At 32.4% G+C, this 26,579-nt stretch overlaps 1 protein-coding gene across 1 annotated transcript; it reads left to right on the top strand.

Annotated features, from left to right (window-relative positions):
• Positions 1-21,329: 21,329 nt before the first annotated feature.
• Positions 21,330-23,064, top strand: LOC143252471 (uncharacterized). The gene is made up of 3 exons (XM_076504695.1): positions 21,330-21,390; positions 21,811-22,466; positions 22,730-23,064. The coding sequence occupies exons 1-2, from the start codon at positions 21,382-21,384 to the stop codon at positions 22,453-22,455; spliced, it is 654 nt and encodes a 217-aa protein (XP_076360810.1). The 5' UTR covers positions 21,330-21,381; the 3' UTR covers positions 22,456-22,466; positions 22,730-23,064.
• The last annotated feature ends 3,515 nt before the right edge of the window (positions 23,065-26,579 follow it).

The following is a 26,579-nucleotide window of genomic DNA, read 5'->3' as shown; positions in this document are numbered from 1 at the left end:
ATATAAAACTTTGAGGTTCAAATGATGATATAAGTTGATCATAATCAAGAGATTTGTAGAAAACGGACAGTTTAAAGTTTCTGGTATCAAGATATCTAAGATGGATATTTGTTCCAAGCATGAAACATCTGAGGATTTATAAATGACAAATGGTTTTATGTTACTAATACTTGGAATTAAAAAAAAAAAAAACATATCTAAGCCCTAAATGCCTGCGAATTTGATGTGAAAAAGTACTCTCGAACTTATTATGCCTGGGGATTCAAATGAGACAAAATATCCTAAACCTCTAATGAGGTTGAGGGGTATTTTCGAGATCAACAAGTCATCATTACCTAGGAAATTATAACTGAAAAAAACGATCAAAACTTTGTAATATCCGATGGTTTAGAGACAATATTAATTTCAAATTTCAGATATATTAAGAATAAAGATGAAAAAAAAACTAATCGAAAACTAGTAATTTCTGTTGATTTAAAGCAGGGAACTAATTTCAAGTCGATAATATCTGGTGATATGTAGAAGATATCCTTAGTCAATGAAACGTAAATATTTAAAATACGGAATCGATTCACACTCAGTGATATCTGGGAATTTAAGGCGTTAAAACTGATCTAAAGTTAGTAATATCTGAGTGAAATAGAGAAATGATTCCAAGTCTACGACATTTGACCAAGTAAGTGATCTCTGAGAACTTAAATCAAGGATCATATCTCAACCACTAATGTTGTGTGAGGGTTTAGGAGCGAAAAAAATATGTTAACTCTGTATAGCCTAGAGGATGAAAGTACGTTTGTAGAATCGATATGGAAAAATTTCCAAGCCAGTGATAAGCGTTAAAAGTGGAAATATAATTCCAGTTCTAAGAGATGTTAAAACGTATGCCAACTATCGAAAAAATAGTGTTTTATAATTCCTCGGATAGGTTGAGAATTTCAAATTTACATTAGTGGATAATCCCAAACTCTTATTAGTTGTACTATGTGTGTTTTCTTATAGCAAAGCCACATCGGGCGATCTGCTGAATCCACCGAGGAGAATCGAACCCCTGATTTTAGCGTTATACATACGTAGACTTACCGCTGTACCAGGTGGTGACTAGTAGTTGTACTTTTAAGATGTTAGCATATGTGGTAATATGCTTCACAGCATCTATGTTAAATTACTCAATAAGTAGAAAAATAAATAGAATGCAGTCTCTAGAATTTATAATCTGTATTGAATGGGTGCTAAGTATCTCAAATTCGTTTAATAAGTTGTAAAGTGGACAATAAAACTGATTCTAGGGCTAAAACTATCCGTGCAGAACGTAACAAGGTTTCCGCACATCAAATCATTTAACGTTAAAATTACCTTAAACAAATTTCGATACTTAGCGGCGGTACAAATAGGTTTTCTTTATATATACTAGTACATATTCTACAATCTCTAATCATAATCATAAATTTAAGTTTGTTTTTTCTTGTAAAATGTATGTTAATGATTTTTATTATCATATGTCTGAAAATGATTATTGTTTAATAATAAAATATTTTAGAATAATGCTTCATCCACATGTTAGTCATACTAAAAATTTTCAATCATTAAAAGATTTTTTGTTCTCGGTGTTTAAGTTCTTAAAAAAATGAATAACAGTAACACTTGTAGCTTTTTATTCTAGAAATCCGTTGTTATTAATGTTTACATAATTATTATTCCAGGTATGTGCAACGTGGAACAAATTCAGATTTATGACATTAATTTGGTTTGGTTTTTGGAATTTCGCACAAAGCTACTCGAGGGCTATCTGTGCTAGCCGTCCCTAATTTAGCAGTGTAAGACTAGAGGGAAGACAGCTAGTCATCACCACCCACCGCCAACTCTTGGGCTACTCTTTTACCAACGAATAGTGGGATTGACCGTCACATTATAACGCCCCCACGGCTGGGAGGGCGAGCATGTTTGGCGCGACTCGGGCGCGAACCCGCGACCCTCAGATTACGAAGCGAACGCCTGAACGCGTTAGGCCATGCCGGGCCACCATTAATTTGGTCATTTATATATCTAAAATAGAGTTTGTGGTCTGTCTGTCTGTTGTCACAAATTGTTGTAAGCTTAGTGAAATTTAGTAGAGGAACTCAAAGCAATCCTGAAAAATATAATTTAACTGGATAAGCAATCGAACGAATTTTTCGAGTTTAGCAGCCATTTCAAGCTCCTTCCTTTAATGCCACTAGTAAAGGTTCGTGAGGAGATTGGTAATAAAATATTGAAAACTAACGCCAAACGTTTAATGCCACTCTTAGCGTAATTATTTTTATTGGATTAACGGTTTACGGTTCAAAATAGGGAAAGATCAGCCAAGCCGCGATCTGCATCTTAACTTTTTAAAGTTTGGCATTGCTAAGCGTTTTTGCTACTACATATAATAAGGAAAATACATTACTACAAACCTGTATGAGAAGACTAATTAATGCAAGTATATTGATCATATAGAGTTTTCTACTTATACATGATAGAAAACTCCTGTTACTCGAATACTAAAATAAAGAACATTTTCTCGAATACGTTTGTGTTCTGTCTTTAGTCTTATTAGTTTGTTTGAAGTTACGCACACAACTACGAGTTGTGCTCTGTCCACCAGTGGTATCGAAACCCGGTTTCTAGTGCTGTAAGTCCTGAGACATACCGTTGTGCCACTGGGGGGCGATCTTTTCGAAAATGGACATTTCTAGAAAAAACAAACAAAACTCTCTTTAAAAACTATAATGGTATTTTGCTTTTTATTTTCACAGGTTGTTTCAACAATGTTCAGACTTGGTAGTCACTAATACTAAGAGCTATTAAGAATGATTAAGTTTTGAAAATATGGCAATTGCTATCTAAATTTAAATGTTTCGAAATGCTGAATTAAATTTTTAATCATAATTAGTTTAGCTTATAAAAAAGAGGGTTATTCTTAGTGCGATTATATAAATGCACAATTTCATTGATCGAACATGATTTATACATGTTACTTATGTATAGAGATATTATTATATTTATGTTATTTGGAGCAATTATTTTAATTTCATGTAAAATAGAAGAAACCCAAATGTTTAAAGTATTAATCATTTTAATACAGTGGTAAATTCTGTTCTAAATTTTACGAAGAAAAGTAATGATTTTCTTATCACAATTTATGGTTGTGACTAAAGTTAAAGAGTTTCGTCAAACAATCTTCAAACAAGATTTAGGAATTAACTACAGATGAAGATACTGTAATTCAACGGATTTAAAGTCATAAATTTTATTCACTTTCTCGATTACTTTAAACTAAGTAAAATATGAAGTGTTATTCTGTATTCCAGATACATGACAAAAAAAAAGTACAAAAAGTGGCATTATTCGTGAAATCAAGAGAAAAGTTTATATTGAACCAGCTAGTGATTAAAATTACTCTTTCCCAACTACATAAGGCATCATGTCTCACCGATATGCTTTTTCTTTGGTAATATAAGATACGTTTGATAAGCTGAAGACTGTAGTTTTGGACAGTGTCATGTCTTACCAGTTCTGATAGATCGTTGATAGAACATGATTTTGTCGGAATATTTTGTGTGAATATGAAGATACGGTACGACATGTGAACATCACCTTCTATGAGTTTTAATCCATCAGCATTCCACTATTCTCTTTCATCTAAAAGAAGAATAGAACGTAAGGTTTCGATATACGCTCATAAGATAATGTTGAAAAATGAATAGCACATACGTTTTAAAACTACTATATTAGATGTCTACATAATAAATGAGTAATTAGGGATAACTTTACTTTTTAACATTTCCGTACGACAAATGAATAAAGCAAACAACAACAACAAAGACAGTTATTATGGTTTCCATACATATAAATACTAACTTTTAAAGGCCTATATTACTAATAATATGAATCCAGACTGAAGATAAAAGTACAAAACTTAATTCAACATTTTATTTATACAATTTACTGTGACTTGAAATCTTGTTCATAAAAATAAAGCCTGAAGTGTTTCCAGTTGAAAGTTTTACACTATTGACATGTCTAAATTGAAAAACTGGTCACAGTATTTTACATGTAAAAAGACAAAAACAGCCTATTTACAACAGAGGGATCAACATTTCAAAATTGTAATGTGAAAACAAAAACAGTTATATAGAAAGACAATATCGCTAAAGAGGTAATGTTAAGACGAGTAAATTAGACACAGAAAAATGGGAAACACTTGGTCGTCTTTTTTACATTCATGTTGCTTGTTGTTCTAACTGCAATAAAAAGTATTCTTCAGTTGTTTGTTATTAACGTACACGTTTTTATATGCTCCTTTTAGAGGCTTTGCTTGTACATATAATTTTGCTCTTGTTTCACATATGTTTATACAATTAACCTCTTTATTCTAACTTATCTGTTTTGCGAAATGTTTTGATAACTACTTTTTGTTTCGACAGGTGGTATATCATTCACTTCTACATGTTAATAAGAAATAAAGTTTCCCCTTCATGAAACAGTAGTATATGTATGTAGACATTTGGTTCGTACCAAATTTTTTGATCAGATATCTTTATGTTTTGACAAGCAATATTACTTACTTCTCTTGTTTTACACGTGCTTCGGATATGTTAAGTTTGCTCTTTATGAAGGAAGAGCTTGCACATTTAGATACATGTGTAAACTAACAGCTGCAAGTTCTTGTAGCTAAAGTACACATTTTCCCTATTAAATGCAAAAAAAGTTTTTTATTTTTATTTTCCCTTTTCTTATTCTCATCTTTCAAAGCTCTACTCAAATAAGTGGTTGAGTCTAAGAACGCAAAATGCATATTTTTTCTTTATGTTCATTTTGTTGTTGTTTGGAATTAAGCACAAAGCTACACAATGGGCTATCTGTGCTCTGCCCACCACGGGTATCGAAACCCGGATTTTAGCGTGCAAGTCCGCAGACATACCGCTGAGCCACTGGGGGGCATTCTTTATGTTCAATAGGCCTTAAGATTTTGGCCAGCAGTGTATGTTTAAAAGCATTAAATGCTTTTCATAAAGAATGATCAGGTGTTTTTATTAAATACGTTTTTTTTTTCAAGTTGGTAAAATTATGTTATAAAATTCATCAGTTTTATTTTTATCTTCTTTACCGACTGAACACGATGCATTATCTCATTTTAGCATATTGACTTTGATACTGGAAAAGAAACGGAAAATAAACGAAGGAAGAACATTTTCTTATTACCGTTCAAACTCTTAATTCCTATTAATTTATAAAATATCTTGTATATTTTAATACGTTATATTATTTTAAGATTAACTAAAAGTAAAAATTTATCCCCTGGGCTTGGACCTCCCCCCTATCAGGGGAAGATATTAACCCAAATACAGCATTTTAGAAAATTGCGTCGTTCATTTATCATTTTTTAAGTTCATCACCTGTATAGCCTTAAATTATTATTTTTTAGCATTAAAATTATCAACAAATGTTAATATATGCACTACAATTGTCAACAGTTCTTGTTAAGATTAATCTATATTAGTGGAGGTTTGTTTTATGTCTGCTTTTCTTTCTTTACTATATATTTTGTTTTTTCAACAAAGACAATAAGAACATTAATTTTACAACTTTTATCTGTTTATTTCTCTTAATCTGAATCGGATATGAAGCCTCTAGAATATACTTTTATTACTTAAGTAAAACCCATCTCTATATTGCAATAATAAATTTTGTAATTTTTTATTTCTGAAAAGTATAAGTATAGAACATATTAAAACTAGAGGGAACTCAGTAAATCACATACTTCTGCCATGCAGTGTTGAACGCATTTGGCTCTCAAAAATTACGAAATGTGTTCGTATGTCCGTCGTTATTAAAAAAACACGAACCATAAAATAACTATATCGCAAGTTTAGTCAGGAAGCCTTTTTTTTTTTGTCAGAACCTTTTTTTTCATATGTAGGTTCAAAGATGTACCACACTAAATAGTTCATTCTCAGCAACAGGGTCTCTATACTATTTCAATTTATAAAATGCGAGTAACAAATCGTCTGTGTTTTTCCAGCAAAATATTTAACTTACAATGTGAGACAGCAGAAAAGAGATGGGGAATTATGAGACGTTCAAACAAATTTTTTCCTGAATTTTAGGAAAATATTGCAACATGTAAATTATTATACGTAAGCTTTAACGCCCTGAAAAAAATACAAATATAATTGTTTTAAAGCATGGTTGTTTCAGGTAGCTAAGCAAATGATGTAAAAAAAGATATTTAAATAAAACAGGTGGTAAATTAATTAAAATGTTCAAAGAAATATAAACATTGTGATATATAATAAAATGTTAGTTAGTTCATTAAAAATTTATGCAAATCTATAGAATAAAGGATTAGATAACTCACAAAAGACTTTCTGATCTATAGAATAAAGTTTACCTGGTCCCTAAAATAAATATTCAATAAACTAATAGTTAGTATTTTATAGTGAATTAAAAATACTTATAACTATCAATAAACTAAAAGATAGTTCCTTAACCACTGTAATATACAAAATAAACTAATTAGTCCGTTAATGAAACATTAAGATGTTTAGAATAAGGTGTATTAGCTAGTCTAATAACGAGAAATTCAGACCCTAATATAGACTAATAGCTAGTTCTTGAGATAACCATTCTGATTTATGGAATAATTTATTTACCAATTAACTAAATAAACCCTCAGATATCGAGTTGGGTTACAAAACAACTAAATCTAATAGATTTAGAATTTAGCCCTGTACAAAAATGACTAGTTCATAATTTTGCTTCCGCTTTTCTCTAACTTATTCGATTTTAGTTGTTATTTATGTAAGTCTTTAAGAGTCTTCTTAGTTTCTCGTTTTGTCCATTATATTAAGATAACTGTTTATTACTTGGCTATTTGGTCAACAAAAGTAAAAGATTTGTGTGTTCTCATGGTTCAATAATGTCTGTACGATGATAGTTAATGAACTTGAAGTCTACAACCTGTTCCACAAGGTTCATCAGTTATTCATGTAAATATATACTTTTAAAATGCATATAAAGTTATGATGAAAACTGAAATACTCATGCAGCTTTCACGACCTAATAGTAATCTTTCATAAATGTTTGTATTATCTGCGTATGTATGTATATATATAGCTAGGTTTTGGAGGTGACTGCGGAAGAAGAAGCCACATTGCGGCGGGGTTACATCGTCTGTCAGTCTTAACCTCCGTTCGCACACAAAGAAATAAAACAATAAAGTTGAGAAATAGAAATTAGGAGAGCGAAATGTGTGTACTCAAGCCCACAACGTCCCACATCTATATGTGTGTACTCAAACCCCAACGTCCCACATCTATATGTGTGTACTCAAGCCCACAACGTCCCACATCTATATGTGTGTACTCAAGCCCACAACGTCCCACATCCATGTGTGTACTCAAGCCCACAACGTCCCACATCCATGTGTGTACTCAAACCCACAACGTTCCACATCAATATGTCTGTACTCAAGCCCACAATGTCCCACATCTATATTACCCTTCACTACATACAAACAGTTGTAGGAAGGTGATTGCTCTCCAAAGTATAGAAGAAGAAAAAAAAAACGTAGTGCCACTTGGAAATATGTAAGTTAAATAAACTTACCTTCTGACGTTAACATAACATTCTAGTTTCCATTATGGTGATAAAGGCACTAATTAGCCCTCTCTACATGTGTACATGTATATACATATATATATAGATGTACATACATATGCATATAGCTGCCTCTATTTGCCGATCTGCATGGTGAGTGGTGCTTACACATTTACATACGTCGTCTCATCATCTTTCAAAGCCGTGAAAATAAATGCCGTGCAGAGCAGAGGTACATCATCATTCGCTACACATGTCTAACTATTTGGTCTTTTCAATACTGGTGATCAATAAAGGTTTCCGTGCTAGGGTTGCCATTAAATTCCACATTTGTTTGGCGTTAGCTTCACTTAGTAACAATTGGAATGGCTGCCAAAGATTAATCGTTTATTCGACTGCTCGTGATGAAATAAATGATTTTAATTGCGAGTGAAATGTTCGTAGGAAAGAAATCATTGACTTGAAAGAACGATGTGTATTATATACGCCCAAAGTTAGCATGAAAACAAAATGTGTAACACAGTGCATCGTGGTAACCTACACCAGTATTGTTCACAGAGTTGCTTTGAATAATTTAAAATTTTACAGCAGTATACTATTACGTAAAATACACAGTTAAAATTCAAGATATTTTATTTTATATCCTGGTATATTTCTTAAAAATATAATTTCAATTTTTGATTTGATGTAAAGTTTACTGTAAGTTGTCTTATTTACTACATTTACTAGTTATTTTTAATTAAAGCACAAAATTTCATTTCAATTACAAAAAGTAATGAGTAGAAACTAAGAAGAATGTAATAATATGTAATCACATTTTCTCTGTTATATCCAGTGTCTACGAGGCCTTTCAGCCTACATTAGGGTTCGTCAGTTCGGATGGGACACGACAGATATATTACAATAGTCGGAAAGCTATTCATAGTATAAAGTACTTGAACAATAAATGTTTCGTTGTAAGCTAGATTAAGTTAATCAACTATAATTTTATGAATAATATTGAAGTCATTTCAAAATCAAATTATAGATCAAATTATAATCAAATTAAATTATAATCAAATCAAATTATAGATCAAATTATTTCTCTGAAAGAGGACCGAAGGGCAAGTGGAGGGATCACTGTTTAAACAACACAGTTGTGTGTTGTCTGTGCGTAGGTTAGTAAACACTAAAATGACGTCACGTAAGGGACGCTTAAAATTGAAATTTATACTATTCTGACGTCAGTAAAACGTGAGCTTGCCATGAATCACGAGACAAATCATTCACTCTTATGGGCACAACACAGCATAACATATGGACTTCAAACATAAAAAGTAAAAGTACTCATTTCTCTTAATTTTGGTTTTATTCATATTTGAAACAGAACACTCTCGGGACGATGCGGGCGTATACCTCTTTTTTTTATTTGAACACTAAATTTTTCGCTTTTAATATTAGTTATTTTACTTGAAATAACGTTACTCGTTATTCTACATTTCTACTCACATCTCATGGCCGAATAGAGGGCTTAACACTTTTGTGGCTCGCCAGCCTTTGACTGGAATGAAATGACATGGTTAAGTATTTACATTCTCACCACTCCGAAGAACTGGCGAAATAGTAAGCTAGTATTTTTTGGTTTCCGGGTGTTGTATTTGAAAAGGAATCGACTTTAAATTACAAAACTCACTTAACATCTTCTTAGTTTCAAAAACCTTTTATCGCCACTCTGTTATTTCAACAAAATAAAATTACTTTTCTTATTCTTGTGATCACTGCATATTAATGAGGTGAGTAGGGGACTTCATGTATAACTTGTTGACAGTAAGATATCTAACAAAAAAAACAAAACTTTCTTCGCTTTAAAGATAATTTAAAATAATTTCGTAAAATCGTACATCCCATAAAAACGAAAAAGAAGAATTCCCTCAGTATTACAAATATTACCGCTATTTGCTGCTAAGGTCTCTTCTGTCTCTTCCGTAGACAGCTAGTGATTTTACAATTTTTGTCAGTATTGTTAAGTCACAAACATAACTTACCCGATATGATACAATACATAGATCTAATCAGTAGTTAATGGTATATAAACAAATTGGTAAAATAAGGTTTGTTTTAGTTACAAATTGTGTTTAAATATGAGAACATTTACTTTAACAAGTCTTTAAAGAAGTCTAAAACATAAATCTAAGAATCAAGTATTTTTCACTTTCGTCAAACAAGTAAAATGTTGCACTCAAGCGAAGATATTTTTTATTTTTCCTCTAACGTTAAATAAGATATACAGATACGATGGGTGTGTTACAAAAAATCTCTTGTTACGTGCAATCACCTGTTGGCGGAAGGGAAAACTATAGTAAAACAAAGTAACAGGGTCGTTCTTACTACATATATAGCTGAAAACTAAAATCTATCCACGTGACCTACTCTCTCACTCTCTAAGAAAATTGTTAAACTTTTATAAGTTGACTACTTTTTTAATCCACCGTACTAAACTGATACATAAAACAAAAAGTTGCATGATTTACATATTAGTAAATTGTAGTTCATAGATCAGAAATATTAGCAACATGTGCTTTCACCAGATGGTTTTTAAATTTTCCGTTAAGCGTCACAGATTCGATAAAAATCTGTCCAGTTTAGGCTGGTTCATTATTAGCATGTTTACAACGTTATTCATTATTGTGTGTGTGTATGTGTGTTTTCTTACAGCAAAGCCACATCAGGCTATCTGCTGAGTTCGCCGAGGAGAATCGAATCGCTAATTTTAGCGTTGTAAATCCGTAGACTTACCGCTGTACTAGCGGCAGACAATATTCAGTATTGAATGTTTGAACACGATTTATTATCATTCCATGAATCAAATAGAAAAGTAGATTCATCAAACTTTAAAAATATTTGCTTATAATATGCATACATATATATAATTTATAGTTTAATTTAAAAGAAAGTGCACGCAAAACATAAAGGGTTACAGACGTGATTAGAAAGGTTGAGAAATTTGTAACTTATCATTTGAAGAGATGTTTGAAAATTTGTTTGTTTGTTTTGAATTTCGCGCAAAGCTACGCGAGGGCTATCTGCGTTAGCCGTCCCTAATTTTGCAGTGTAAGACTAGAGGGAAGGCAACTAGTCATCTCCACCCACTGCCAACTCTTGGAATACTCTTTTACCATCACATATAACGCCCCCACGGCTGAAAAGGCGAGCATGTTTGGTGCGACCGGGATTCGAACCCTCGACCCTAAGATTACGAGTCGAACACCTTAACCCACCTGGCCATGCCAGGCATGTTTGAAAATACGTACGAACTAATGTACTTTAGTATTGTATCATGTTATGTAGATTAACCTTTTATTGCTGTACTCCACCATTTTATGTTTAATATCGTTCTGTGATGTTGAGCATTCTTAAATTTATAATGCGATATTGTATTTCTTTAACTATGGCCTTACATATCCCTAACTTTGTATAGCAGTCTCTTATCAATGAACATAATTAACCTTGAAGAGCGATATTGCGTCAGCTTATATACCCTTAATCTTGCGCAACACTATTACATCATTTAGCATATTGTTATCCTTACAGTACGATATGTACAGTTTATCTATTAATAACAATTGTCAGAAACATATTATTTCAAAATTACCCTTAGTGTTCAACACAAACTAGTACACATGGAGAGTTTATCAAGAGAAATCTTAAGTTTAGAAAAATACAAAGTTACACAGAAAACGCAAGAGAAACATTTATTGTATGGTAAAATTTACATTCTTGAGTTGTTTTCTTAAAACAAACATGTATTATCATAATTCATGGACATGTCCTTTCTCAAATTGAACACGGTACAGGTTAAACTTTCGTCATAATTTTCAATCGTAATATTAACAGAAACATAGGTGAAATAAAGTACTAGTATAGCCTGAAACCCATTTACTCGATTAAGACAAAAACCTATCTTTTTATTTGAAGAAAAAACATAATTCTATAACTCTGTACAACTGAAAGGTAGAACAATATATTTTTATATGATTAAAAGACACAGCCCTGTATTTCTGTATGACTATAAAATATAACCCTTTATTTTCTATATTCTTAAAAAGCACAATCTTATTATTCTATATGATTAAAGACATAACTCTATTTTTATATATGATTATGCAACTACATAGATCTACAGAGAATGTGGTGATGAAAACTTAAAATGTGATAAAATTAATTGTACATAGCTGTGGTGATTCATGTTAACACGTAAGAAATTAATTTCAAGTTGTATTCATCACATGTCTGAGCATTAGAGAAAGCCATGGACTTGAAAGAGGTCACGCCTCGTTCTTAATATCTTTGGGCCATGCAGTTCACCGCGCCAGCGTGTGCCAGGCATTAAGGGTTTTAACCTTTCTGTCTGGACAAATTCCTATTAAGGCGCCTTACATACGTCAGCCACTATTGTTTTTCAGAACGTGATCTCACCTTTAACTCGTGACTTGTATCAACGAGAAAATCTATATATTTAAACAAAATTACGGTCATTGTTTGTTGTTTTTTCGGCGTTAAGACGCAATATTCCAATTCCAAGCTTTATATAATTATACGACTAATGGAAGACTTGATACAAACTACCTCCTTCACTACATTATGGACTATTCTCCAAACAAGGATAACTTGTCTAGCAACACATTAAATGTAACGTTGTTTACAGAATGCCATTAATTGGGTGCGCTATGTAAAACATATTCCATAAAACCTCACTATTTCCACAACTGCCCTGAGTGTAATGTTTAAAACTAATTTGGAAAGAATAATAAATAGACGCTCAGCTAGTAAGATACATATATCAATACCTAACTTCATTTTTTTAATTTTATGACTTAGAATAATAGATGTAGTAAAGTAAAAAAAGCATACGTTACGTAACATAATTATAACATGTGTGTATTTTCAAGTATTTGCTGTATATATATGTTAAAACGATAGAAAATATTATGGCCTATATATTGAACAAGCAATTCAGGGTTACATAAGATTCAGTTTTCGTGTTTTGCGACTTTATTGTGAAAGATTAATGTCTCAGAACGATGACGTATATGCTATTTTTTGAAAATTCTTGTGATTTATTTGTTCTATATCTGGACACGACCTGATAATTCCCGTCAAACAAATAACCCACGAAACCTTTATATTAGTTTATGGTATTATGTTGTATATAACTTTATCATTGGAGATCGAAACTTTATTGAATGATCTGATTAAAAATCGAGGTTAGTTATGTGTAGTTCGTTGGGGTTCATTCACTAGTTTAACTGTTATTTTGAAGACTCAACTAAAGTTGTCATTAACTATTTACACCTAATTAACTTTTCTTGTGAAAAATAGACAAATTGTAAATTAAGTACTTTATAAGTTCTAATACGTTTTTAGATTGCAATCAATATCCTAGGATAGTCGGAAAAGTTTTGAATCCTTAACAGCTAGTTTGGTCTTGAGCCGGATTCAATTATCTTAAGTAAAAAACTTTGATAAGTTGCTATTTTGAATATTTGAGCAAAGTTACATAAGGAACATTTCAACGTAGCAGTATCTGATTTAGAACTCATAGACTAGAAGGAAAGCAGTTAGTGAACAGCACACACTGTCAACTCTTGAACCACTTTTGTCTATAGCAATAGTGGTATTTAACCATCACAATTATAACGTACCTAAGGCCCAACCCCAAAGTTCGGAGCGAGGTCTTGTGGTAACAGAACGCAAAACTTGAATACTCGAATTGACAGCCAGGTCAGACTAATTACAAAGCCATGCCAGACTCAACTGTTAATAAGGTCCATCACAACCTGAATCCATAAAGGTTCTGCCTTTAACTGAAATATTACTACTTTACTTCATTGAGAGCATTCAGTGAGGTCTGATGTAAACCCGCTGGGTCAAATATTGTTCAAACAAACCACGGTAATTTTCGTGTTTTTAATTTGTTAGTTATACTCCAACAAACATTTAAACTTTTAACTAATTAAACAAGAGTTACTAGACGATAATCTCTAGTTCGTTATGCATATATGTTATCGACTCTAACCACTTAATTTCAAAGATTATTATGTTGTTTCTAAATATTCTAAAATCGAGTTCGCGTATTTAACGTCTTACTGGTTACTGACATCGCAATAAAACAAAATTTTAAACCGTGGGTGATAATCAGCTTCTTAAAGGCCCTGTCTCTTTTTATTTAGTACCGCTAGATAAGATATAGGAAGTTTTCTAGTCGAGCTCACAGTACCGCGTGAGGTTAAATTATTTATTTGTGTCAGGTGTCCCTAAAATAATTTAATTGTTCATAGAAAATATTATATTAATCTTAGCTTAAAGCATTTATTCGCATTTGTGTTAACTCATTTTTACAGTGTAAATGAAGTTAAAATTAAACCCACTTCGATTAACTAAATGAATGTTTTTGAGGCTACGTATTTTCGTTACTCTGTATTGCTTTTTTTTTTGACATATTAGTGTCGTAACCACAAATATTTGGCATAACAATACGAAAACTTAGTTTTAATATACAGTTTTTTATTGACCATTAATAACTTAAAATAAGCTACGTGTTCTTTCATTCATTTGTTTCAATCTTCTAAGCAGCATTGTGAAAGCGTGGGTTCGGCAAAACTAGTATGTTGCTGCGAAAGTAGCGACGTAAAAAAAGATTAGGTTTCTACACCATCTTTTCTTCATGAGATTATTTTTTCGACAAGGAAAATATATTCATAATTAAGAATACAAACATTTCTTGTGTCTGTCGTTGTTTTTGACGTTTGATTATGTTACTGACTATATTGAACAGTTTGTTTCTTTATACCAGCGTTGTGCCATTTGTTTATTCAGTTACGTTATTCACACATTTTAACAAACTTCTTTTATTTTCGCTAAAATTTTCTTAGCTTCGAATAAGTTCAACAATAATATTAACATATCTCAACCAAGATATGCTAAACAAACATTTTTTTACATAGTAGTACACCTTAAAGTTGCGTATTTATACTTTTGTACCTAATTTCAAGTACTTTGGATGAATAATTTATTCTTGAAAATCTATTTTTAACGTTTGACGTCTATACTGTTTCTAACGTTTAACGTATGTAGAGTTGATGGATTGGTAGAAATTACTTCCACTAAATTTAGTCTTTACCGATTTTTTTTATGAAGTGTTCAGGTTGTTGTTTTAGCGCAAAGTTACCCAATGCACTTTGTCACCACAGGTAATCGAACACTGGATTTTAACGTTGTAAGTCCGTAGACTTGCAACTGATCTACTGGAGAACACTGCTATATATTGTTGTGAAGATAATTTATTTAATGACAAATGTGCTTGGATAAGTGTTCGAATGTTAGTGAGAACAGATTTCAATAAACTACATCTTTAATGTTCAGTAACGACAGAGTTTTGGTAAAAACTGGCAACTTTCCGAGATGTAACTCAAATAAATGACAATTTTCACAATAAAAGTGTTCTATTATAGTGGAACAATTGTCGGGAAATAGCTTCAAATTCTTGTTATTGTTGTTGTTGTTTTTCCTTTTAGTATTACATCTAATAGTTCTTAATGTCTTTGCTGGTTTTTTTAATATTACATCTATAGGTCTTAATATTGTTTTTCCTGTTTATATTAGTATATTTTAGGCTTATGACATCTTACTTTTTATCCTGCAGTATAGGAATAAAAAATAAGATAAAAGTTGAGATAAATATAAGTTCATAATGACGAGTTTTAATTTGCGAATATTTATAAATAACTGAAACAGAACAATGATCAGTTAAACAAAAGTAAGAAACTGTCAATGGATGTTAATATTAGTATTTTCTTTTTATTTTTAGTCGCGAAAGATCCACTTATTTCAAGTCTCATCATTCATTTTGTCAATTAAACACAAACATTCAAACTGTGCAACTATCTTTCAGTATTGATCAATTCTTATTATAAATGTTCTGTGGACATATATTGGGGCATGGCGTTAAATATGTACACATTTGATCTGCAAATGAGATTAGAAAATTAATCGCAAGCGTTAATTTACGACTGAACAACAAAAATGTTAAACGGAGATCATGAGAAAAGGAACCGCACACCAGAATAGTTAAGTGATAGAAAGTTATGATATGGAAAATAACATTGTATAATAAAACTCATATTATAATCAAGGTTACACTAATGTTTCCTGTGACATTTCACTTTTATATGTCTGATATAACGTGCTGGACAGACGTAATGAATATTGCACGTAACAAAATATGAAATTAATGCAAAAAAGTAAAGACAGACTAAAACCATTGCTACGTTTAACATGCTGTTCAACTGGAACGTTGATAGTACTTGTACACTTTAAGGAAAGGAGTTTTCTGTTAAGTGACTTGTGATGAACAGTAATTATCTTTAAAAAATGAAAATCGTTTTGTTTGTTTATTTGAAGTATAACTTATCTTTACTGTAAGTTTGTTTCCGTATTATATTTTAATTGTCCCGTCTTCCAGTTTCACAGCGTTATGTCTGCAGACTTACAACGCTAAAAACTGGGTTTGGATAGCTGGGGTTGGCAGAGTACAGATAGCTAATTGTGCACATTTGTGCTTAAGCAGAAACAAACAAACTTTCCACAAAAATTCTGAAACAAACAAACAGACTCTCAAAATCATACCCTATGTTTAACTTTTTAAAAAAAGTAAAAACATCATATAAAAAAGAAGAAAATATTCACTTATATCTTTGAAGTGTTACATATATATCGTTTGTAAATAATTTTAAGATATTAGTTAAATAAAAGTAACTCTGAGGATGTATAGCACACATTTCTAGACCTATTAGTTTTGTTGTTTTTTAATCCAAGTGACCTAATGAGCTTTACTTTTTGCATTAATTTATTTCGCAACTAGAATTTCTTACCAATATTTCACTTTGAAAGTATAAGAAATTTGTACTCAGTTTATATTTTCCGAAATGTAAAGAGTTTATGATCAAGTTTGTTATTAAACTGTTATGCTATGGTTGATGTTAAACAAGAATGAGATTTAGTTATGAGAGTTAATTAATTAATTTTTTATTTTGGATCATTTTCTGGAATAAAAGTTCATTACTTAACGTGCTATTACGATTTAAGTAAATAAATGAATAAGTAATTCAATAACGTTTTATCTTGTATCAGACACGGAGGTATTGACTAGTACAGTGCTTTTCAGGTGGTAAATATTTTATCAAACTCTGTAAAAGTTTCCTATATATTCAATCGCCTTATTATTTATATATTTTTGTCCTTCTTGTTTCAACAGCTTGTTCATTTGTTATTAGAAAAGTGTGATATACTTTGAAAAAATTTGTGAACGTAATGATGTTAACACAAATGCAACTCAAAGTATTGAACGAGGATTAACCCTTAAACGGCGACCATCATCAATTGATGTTGCTACATACAGCATTTCCGCTGTTTAAGGATTAACAGTATATGGTTGAGAGTATATTGAGTTTTATTGTACTTTAAAAACCAGTGTTCTAGGTTTAGCTGTCTTGGAACTACCCCTTAGATTTTGTTCAACCTGTTATTCATGATTGAGCATTTTTGCCCAATAGCGCAATTTACAACAGAACCGAGCGTGGCTCACCGGATAGCGTGATGGACTGTTAATTTGAGGACCCAAGTGCATGGGCCGTTGGTAGCAAATTCATACCTTAGGCCGGAGGTGCGTTATAGGGACAGTTCTATTTTTTAATCAGACAAGAGTAGCCCATGAACAGACGGTGTGTGCTGTTGTCTACTTGCCTTCCCTTTAGCTTTAATTCTAAATCATGGACGGCTAAGCAGATAGCCATTGTATAGTTTTGCGAAAGACACTGAAGTAAGATTTAGAACAAACAACTTACAGATATTTTTTACGGAGATAACACTATACGTGGACATCGGCTCACAAATCTATGCTTAAGAAGACTAAGCGTCAAAGTAAAAAAAACAAAAAAACATTCGATTAAAGGACTTCGTAGGTGTGTGGTCGGATAAGACTTTTGTGATTCCAGTTTCATTGATCCTTTTTCTAATTTTAATAACAACTGTTTATTTCAAGTTATGGCTGAAGTAAGTGACTTTTTGGGTTAAAACCTTTTTTTCTAACATGTTGTATGTCAATGCAATGATTTTTAGGCTAAATGATTCTTTTTCGTATTCATATATATATATCTTTCGATATTATAATGAATGAATTAGATTATTGAACTAGTTTATATGAATTTAGTTGCTAAATTATTTATATGTCTGAGTGTTAATGATTTTCTTCCAGAACTGGATGCCAAAAAATACACAACATATCTGGTTTAAAATACGTGTGATTGCACACTAGGACATTGTTTCGGACATGGGTTTAGTTACGCTATTGTTGCCCTATATACTTTGTTGTGTGCGTTTTTGCACTACATCGGAGAACATTAAAAACATTAGCATCTTTGAGATGCTATGTTATTTGGGTTTACATTGTTAAACAACCTCGTTGTAGTTTTTTAAAAACTTGGATAGTCCTTTAGCTCTAAAACAGTGCACTGTCAAATCTATATGTGCTGTCCCTCGCTGGTACGGCGGTAAATCTATGGATTTACACCGCTAAAATCAGGGATTCGATTCCCCTCGGTGACTCAGCAGATACACCAGTGTGGCTTTGCTATAAGAAAACACACACAAAGACACACACACATTATCTGTGCTAATCATGCAACTAGTAGTGACACGACTCACAATTGCAGCAACATGTCATTGCATTAGCGTATCAAATTTCATTCACTCAATGGTGACTTTAGCAAAAAAAAATCTCTCTTGGTTCAAGGGTCGTGGGTGCGTTATAAGAGTGACAGTAAAAACATACTGTTCGATCAGACAAGAGTAGCCTAAGAGTTGGCGATGAGCGCTGTCAATTAAATGCCTTCTCAATAGTCTGTCAGTTAAAAATTATGTACGATTAGTGAAGATATATCTGGAGTATTTTTGCACGAATGTTTTAAAACAAACAAACAAATAAAGCTCTTACTTGAAATTATAGATTTTTTTTTATAAAAGTTTGCTTTATAAAATTATCATCTTGCACAGATCGTTAACAATCATCTTTTGGTTTTCTTGTTTGAGATGCATGTTTATTTTATGTTTATAATAGTTTAATTATATGTGTTTTATATGTATATACAAATATTGATTCAAAATACATTCTTCGCGATGGGCAGAGATAGTTCACTGAGTAATTTTACACTAAAACAAAACAATAATAATGATAATAAAGATACTTTTAAAATGGCTTTAATGCATCTTATTCTTTATACATATAGCGTAAATGTAAGCATTAATTATAAATACAAAATAATTCTGAAACTGTGGCCCAGAATGGCCAAGTAATTAGAGCTTTCGACTCGTAATCTGAGTGTTGCGGTTTCTAATCCCTGTTACACTAAACATGCTCTTCCTTTCAGCTGGGATTGGGGGCCTTATAATGTGATGGCCAATTCCAGTATTCGTTGATAAAAGAGTAGCCCAGAAGTTGGTGGTAAGTTGTGAAAACTAGCTGCCTTCCCTCTAGTCTTACACAAAACACGAAAATAGAAAAACTGGTTTCTTTGATGTGTTGCTTGCATGTTTTCGGAATAAATGACAGGAAAAGTAGAGTAAATACAGTGTCTAGGTAGAGATCATAAATTAGATAACCTGTATGATAAAGATAGGGAAAGCATGTTACATCTATTCTATTTTGAACAATGACCACAATACTCGTCTCTCCCGGTACAGATACAAATAACGAAAATAAGTTTTCACCACTTTCATTTGTTTGTTTGAAGCTGAGCAAAAAGTCACACAATGGACTATATGTGTTTTGTTCACTACGGGTATCGAAACCCGGTTTCTCGCGTTGTAAATACACACACGCTAGAAGCGTTTGAACTGTGACATACCAGTTGACCTGTTTGTCCACGGTTATATTGTGTATACAATACTGAATAAAGTTTAAATATTCTACTTCTTTACAAATGAGAAACACTTTGCATATGAAAGTTTTCATCTGATTAAAGCGATTGATTTATTAAACTAAGAATAACGGAATTTGAATTTGTAAATTAAATTAAATTGGTCATCGTAAAGACGAAAAAGTGGATATAAGGATTGATTTTAACATTTAAAATCTGTGTAATAAAACTTAATAATCTGAGATCCAACAAAATTTCCTTGACATGCATTTGATAAATTATGAGTATCTGAAAGTCCCAAGTCTTTGTAAAGGAAATGTACAGAGGGTTACTAGCCCTTAATACTAACCATTTGCAAATGTTAATGCAGTAGCGAATCGCCGTAACTGCGAACCGTGCTGTCACTGGTTACATATTTAGCTTTATATATATATATATTGATTTCTCATAGAATTCATAACAATTCTTCTAATGCGATACCAAAAACATGGTTATTATTTATGATAATCGCTATTGAGTCAATCTTATATGAGATTATTTTTAACCATACTGACGTTTTCAGTTTTGCTTTATCTTAGTATTACGAGTGCTTTAAATGAATTAATGCAAAATTTAATATTACTGAAGGAGATGATAGTTTAAATTATTCTTGATTTGGTATTTTGATTCGAATTTATGAAATAATTCCAACTGAGTGATATACCTTATGCTTTGCCATATTATAAATCTGAAACCGTCAGATACTTGAAGTATAATATTCTGAAACCACATAAGTGTATGTAATTACTGCTTGCTACGTGAAATTCTCAATCTCTGATTGCTAAGCACCATTCAGTGTGTTGCATTTCTAGATTAATTAAGCAACAAACACAGTTTTCATTTCTATTTAAATTGTATATTTATAAAGCGAAACGATATTAGAATGACTGAATTAGATTATTAAATCAGCTTGTATGCACTTGGTTGCTAAATTATTATATGTTTGAGTAATAACGATTTTCTTCCAGAACTGGAAGCTAAAAAACTACACAACATGTCTGATTGTAAAATAGATGTGATTTTTGGTGAAATTCTATATTTATAATACTAAATAATATATTTCATATATACTTGGTTTATTGGTATTTTCAATGACAGCTCATCTTTTGTGTTTTTATTAACTTTGTTGCCTGGTATTTAATTAATTTCTTAACTTTTTAACAGATAACTTCCAAGTCTTTTGCTGATAATTACATACAAGGGAATGCCAATAGCACGAAGGGGTGAGACATGACTTCCTTGATCAGGTTTCATCGTAAACACTAATGTCCAAAATTCACCACACCCAAACGGAACGATAAACCGGCCATAAAAGTGTGGGTCATAGCTTTTGGTTTTACATAAGTTTTATGCATGGCGGTGCTTTGTTTAGTAATGTCTTAATGCAGTATGACTTGTAATGAACGAATAGGATATACGTATTGAAAATGTACTTGAAACATAACAATATAGTGCTCAAAGTTTACGTTCTGTTTCAGGTCAACAACATGAAAAACTTGTCTTCATTTTCTCCTCCGTGTCGCTCATACCTGTATCAGGTTTGTTTATAACCCACAAATAGCTACAACATGAGTCGGTGGCTAATTCTGGGGCAATACTAAGCTTAATTGTTATTTTATGTTGAGCCAATCATACGAAAGAAAGATCTAAAAAGGCTTCTACTAGAATATATTATTTTTTATATAGAAAACTGAGTATAAATATGAGTAAACTCAAGTGAATTTTAACAGTTTCAACCATAGTTGAAAAATAAAAACTTGGAAATCCCAAGATGAAGACTGTAAGTATTTTATACACAATTGTGAGAAAAGCTCTTTTATGTAACTACGTAGCTGAATCCTTGGCTTGTGATACTTTGTCTTTAAACTTTTAAATCAGATGTGTTATATTACTTATATATATATATATATATATACGGTATCGAAAAAGCCCGTATTAATGGTTATTCTATTACATATAATTGATATTTGTTTTTAGATAAATGGAAATGTATATAATAGGTGGCTATACACATCACGAGAACGTGTGTCTCTAAGTGTTTATGATATGTGTAAGCAAGTTATTCAAACTTGCTTACATTCAAAACTTGTTTACATTCAAAATGTAAACAGTGAATTCTGCCAAGAAGTACGGAACTTTAAGATAACCTGTATACAACAAAATTTCATAACTTAGTACTTACATTGATTTGATCCTACAGCTGATTCTCGTGGCCATCATCTTTACCGGCGCTGTGTTCGCAGAGAAGAAAGATGAACTTAAGGAATCCGAGTCCTACGCTTATCCAGTAGGCTACCACGGATATGGTTACTCACCTTATCTTGGTTATGGTGCTTATGGCCTCGGATATGGTGGTTATGGCCACGGATATGGTGGCTATGGATATCTGGGAGCTGGCTATGGTGCCCACGGTTATGGTGGTCTTGCTGCCAGTGCTCGTCATGGAGCTTACGGATATGGTGCTCACGGACTGAGTGCCAACGCTGCCCATCGCAACCTGAACGCCCATGGTGCTCTTGGTGCCTATGCCGGACATTACAGAGATGTTGGTGCTTATGCTCGTAACAAGGGTTCCGGATACACAAAAGCATACGCTTACGACAAGCAGGCTGGTTACCACAACCGTGGTGGAGCTGCTGCTGGTTATGGTGCTCTTTATGGTCTCAGTGATAATTATGGCCGTGCTAGCCTTGGTGCTTATGGTAAATATGGACACGGTGCCTACGGTGCTGCTAACTTGGCTGCTGCCCATGGTTATGGTGCTTACGGTCATCTGGGAGCCGGATATGGTCTTCATGGATATGGATACGGTCACTACCCTGTCACATACTACGGTTACCACTAAATCACAAAATGGTAATACTTCATTCAATTCTATGATACCTATTATTACCTATCCGAAAGACTGATTCATTGGCTTTCAAGTGTTATATGTGTACGTATATAGCCTTCCACGTGGTTACAATCTTATTTATATAAGTAATTACTTGTGTTGATGGTATGTGATAAATACAATTACATAAACTATTAATAGTTTCTTTATTTATTCAGTTAATATCAACCTACGGTTATCGTAATATTCAACGAATGACTAAACCAACAAAGTCTTATATTTTCAGGATGCCGTCTACTGGCCAAGTTATTACTATCTAAATCTACATCTAGTTGTATTGGACGGTCCTCTGAAAATTTCAACTGTGGCCAAATTGCATCAAAGTCAGACAACGAAGTCCCTTTTACAAAGTTTTTGTTCAATATTTTCTTCATCTATTTTTTTACCTTCTATTATCTTATGTGCTATCTTCTTATTTCCTACAATTCTTCTTGCTATAAGCGACTCAGGGAAACCCGACTCAAGGGTTTTATTTTGTTTCTAACACTTTTTCTTCACAGTTGAATTTTTTTCTTTGTGAAATATATGTCACTTTCGAAAAATAAACAGTGTTATTTACTATACGAGCCTTGTACCTTTTCTTACGCATTTATGTTGATGATTAATCATATTGCACAATTACATATGTACTTGGCCAAACTAACACAGGAATCTTGTTAATTTGTGGATATTTTTACTGGTTTTGAGTTGGAGAAGATATACCATCTCACTGGATGACGAACTATATTTTACTTTGAACAGCAAGTTCAGAAGTTTTGTTCATCTTGGAGTAAAAACAGGCTCACATTATGTAAGAACAACTCGTATATTTGATAGCCGAATAATGAGTTAGGTTATGAAGTAATTCACTATCTGAGTATGTAAACGTTTGAATGATATTTGGATAAAACATTAGTATGTTTTTTTACAGTTCAATAATTTTTTCTAAATGTGGACACGAAATAACACAAATAAAGCTTATAAAATCTGACACTTTATGAAGAGTAATTGATTTATTTCATCATCCTAGATTTTAAAAGATAACTTCACCAAGAAGCTGTTTTTCACATCTTTGCACGGCAGTTTCACGATTTAAATGTATATTGTAACTATTTCTTTTAACCAGAAATTATGTAAAGTAAACTTTAAAACTTCTTCATAATGTAACGTTGATGAAAACGTACTTGATTTAATTATTAACTGTCTAATAATATTGTTTTTTACGCAAAGTGGAAAATACTTTAGTCCATGCTCTAATATCATTAAAATATATCATGAACTACTTAAGATACACAAACCTAACACATTTTGAGACCTATCGCCAATGCGATAAACTAGCTTTGCTATCAACTCTTGTTTGACCTTCTTGACATCCTCTCTATTGTCTATACGAGATTGTTTGTTTGTTTTTGGAATTTCGCACAAAGCTACTCAAGGGCTATCTGTGCTAGCCGTCCCTAATTTAACAGTGTAAGACTAGAGGGAAGGCAGCTAGTCATCACCACCCACCGCCAACTCTTGGGCTACTCTTTTACCAACGAATAGTGGGATTGACCGTCACATTATATGCCCCCACGAGTGGGAGAGCGAGCATGTTTAGCGCGACGCGGGCGCGAACCCACGACCCTCGGATTACGACTCGCACGCTTTACGCGCTTGGCCATGCCAGGCCCGTATACGAGATAATACTAAAACAACAAGTTCACAACTCGAAAGATTTCATAGAACAATTTAGAAGGCTACGCATCAGATTCTAAGACATTCTTGTCTGTTTCGACATCACATGCTTGTTTATCAACGTTTCGACCTCAAAAACTCCTTAAATTACCAAACAACGACTAATGAATGAAAACTTTCTAACACAAAGAACTGATATGAAGATAGACGGGATCATCGAACTAACGATTATTTGCTCACATTCAACTTAATTGTAATACAGTGTAAATTTATATGAACAAACGGGTGTTCTAGTCATTGGATCACTACTCTCTTCAAATTTAACAGACAAATTTCCTGAAAGACTTTGAAGAAAGAGACTTACAAATGCAAAACCGATTTTTTACAGGTGATACTTTGACAATACCTTTATTATCTGGCACTATAGCCATAAACATTTGGCAGCTTTCCTAAAACACATTGATTCTATTAATAATATGTTTCATTTCACCGTGAAAATAGCGAAATAAAACAACCTAACTTTCCTTAACATATTCATTAGCAGATGGAAAGGAAAAATTATTACAGATGTATGCAGAAAACAACCACATTCATACATATTTTCCAATCAGCTAACAATATTTATTCTACTTAACTGGAAAATTAACTTCTCGCGTGAGATGAAGAAAAAATTACATTTTTTGATCATTGCTGGATATGTCTAACCTTAAGGTGAGAAATTGTAAACCAAAATCCTTACCCTATAAAATAAATAAAGAAAAACACATATTGACCTGAAAATAAAGGCTGAAAACTTTCGAAAAGTCTCTTATATTTCTGAGCTGCATACATGGGTTGTATAGTGTGCTTCTCTAACAGACAATTGCTACTAATTTCACACTCAAATCAGTATAACTACTCTGCTTTAAACAATGCATTATAGAATAATTAGGATTAGGGTTGAAAACTAATAAAGTCATTTTATGTATTTACTTGATTCAATTGATTGGTTAAAGCATTTCAACAATGACAAATAAACTACTTACAATACAATCAATTTGCAAAAAGTGTTCATTTTTCATAAAAAGGTTTACTTCCTTGTTTTTGAATTTTCTCTTTCTCTTGTTTTGAATTCATAGACTAGAAAGAAGACTACAAGATAGTAAGCAACAACGACGTGAAATGTTAAGAACTCAACATTTTGACCACTTGGTCATGCTTTGATCCTATCACTATTTAAGCTACAGAAAAAACAAACGTATATTTTAGAAACAAGTTAAAGTTCAATACATTAATATGTTTTATTTGAGGCACAATCAGATTGAAATCATGTTTTGCGAAAATAATACCAATAAATTAAAGAGAATTTTAGATGGAAACAGTACAAGTATTTAATTATTAAAGTTATTTCTGGAAATAATAAGAAATTGAAGCCTTTTCTATCCTTAGATTAGAAGTAAGAAACATGGCGCAGTTAACTGCGAAATCAATCAGTGAAAAATTAGGCAACGTAAAACAATTGAAGGAGTATTAGAGAAACTGTCTTTCGAAATCTAAGGTGTGTAAATGTGATATAGAATGGTTGTGGTTCACATAACGTCAGAATTTAATGTAAATTTTTTGTATTATTCAGTGTCCATATTATCATGTCTAGAAATCTGCCAACCTGCAAGATAGGTGAATTCAGTGAAGATATTCAAATATTCTGGGTCTCTCTTTTCTAATGCAGAAAATAAAATTGAAAAAACAGTAAAGTATAAATAAAAAATTGAGACAAAAATGGTAGAAATATGCGATAAGTTATGGTCGTGTTACTATATGTAAAAGTTTGTTTGTTTGTTTGCTTGTTTTGAATTTCGCACAAAGCTACTCGAAGACTATCTGTGCTAGCCGTCCCTAATTTAGCAGTGTAAGACTAGAGAGAAGGCAGTTAGTCATCACCACCCACCGCCAACTCTTAGGCTACTTTTTTACCAACGAATAGTGGGATTGACCGTAACATTATACGCCCCCACGGCTGGGAGGGCGAGCATGTTTGGCGCGACGCGGGCGCGAACCCGCGACCCTCGGATTACGAGTCGCACGCCTTACGCGCTTGGCCATGCCAGGCCACATTAAAGGAATGACAGTCAGTTTTGTTTTTGAATTTCCCGTAAAGCTACATCAGAGCAATCTTCGATAGCCATCCCTACCTAATTTAGCGGTGTAATAAGAGTAGCTAGTCATCACCATTCATCGCCAACTCTTGGGCTATTCTTTTACCAACGAATAGTGCAATTGACTGTAACATTATAATTATAATGTAACCGTCACATTATAACGCCCCCCACGGCTGTACTATATGTAAAAGGAGTATAAACCATCAATAACGTGTGAAATATTGAAGATGTCTCTAAAGTTTTTTCTTCCAAAATATTTTGCGCCATTTTAATATTTATAAC

Source organism: Tachypleus tridentatus, chromosome 1 (genome assembly GCF_004210375.1).
Source record: "Tachypleus tridentatus isolate NWPU-2018 chromosome 1, ASM421037v1, whole genome shotgun sequence".
Classification (NCBI taxonomy): Eukaryota; Metazoa; Arthropoda; class Merostomata; order Xiphosura; family Limulidae; genus Tachypleus; species Tachypleus tridentatus.
Note: the sequence above shows the minus strand (reverse complement) of the source record. Positions and strands in the feature narration are given on the sequence as shown.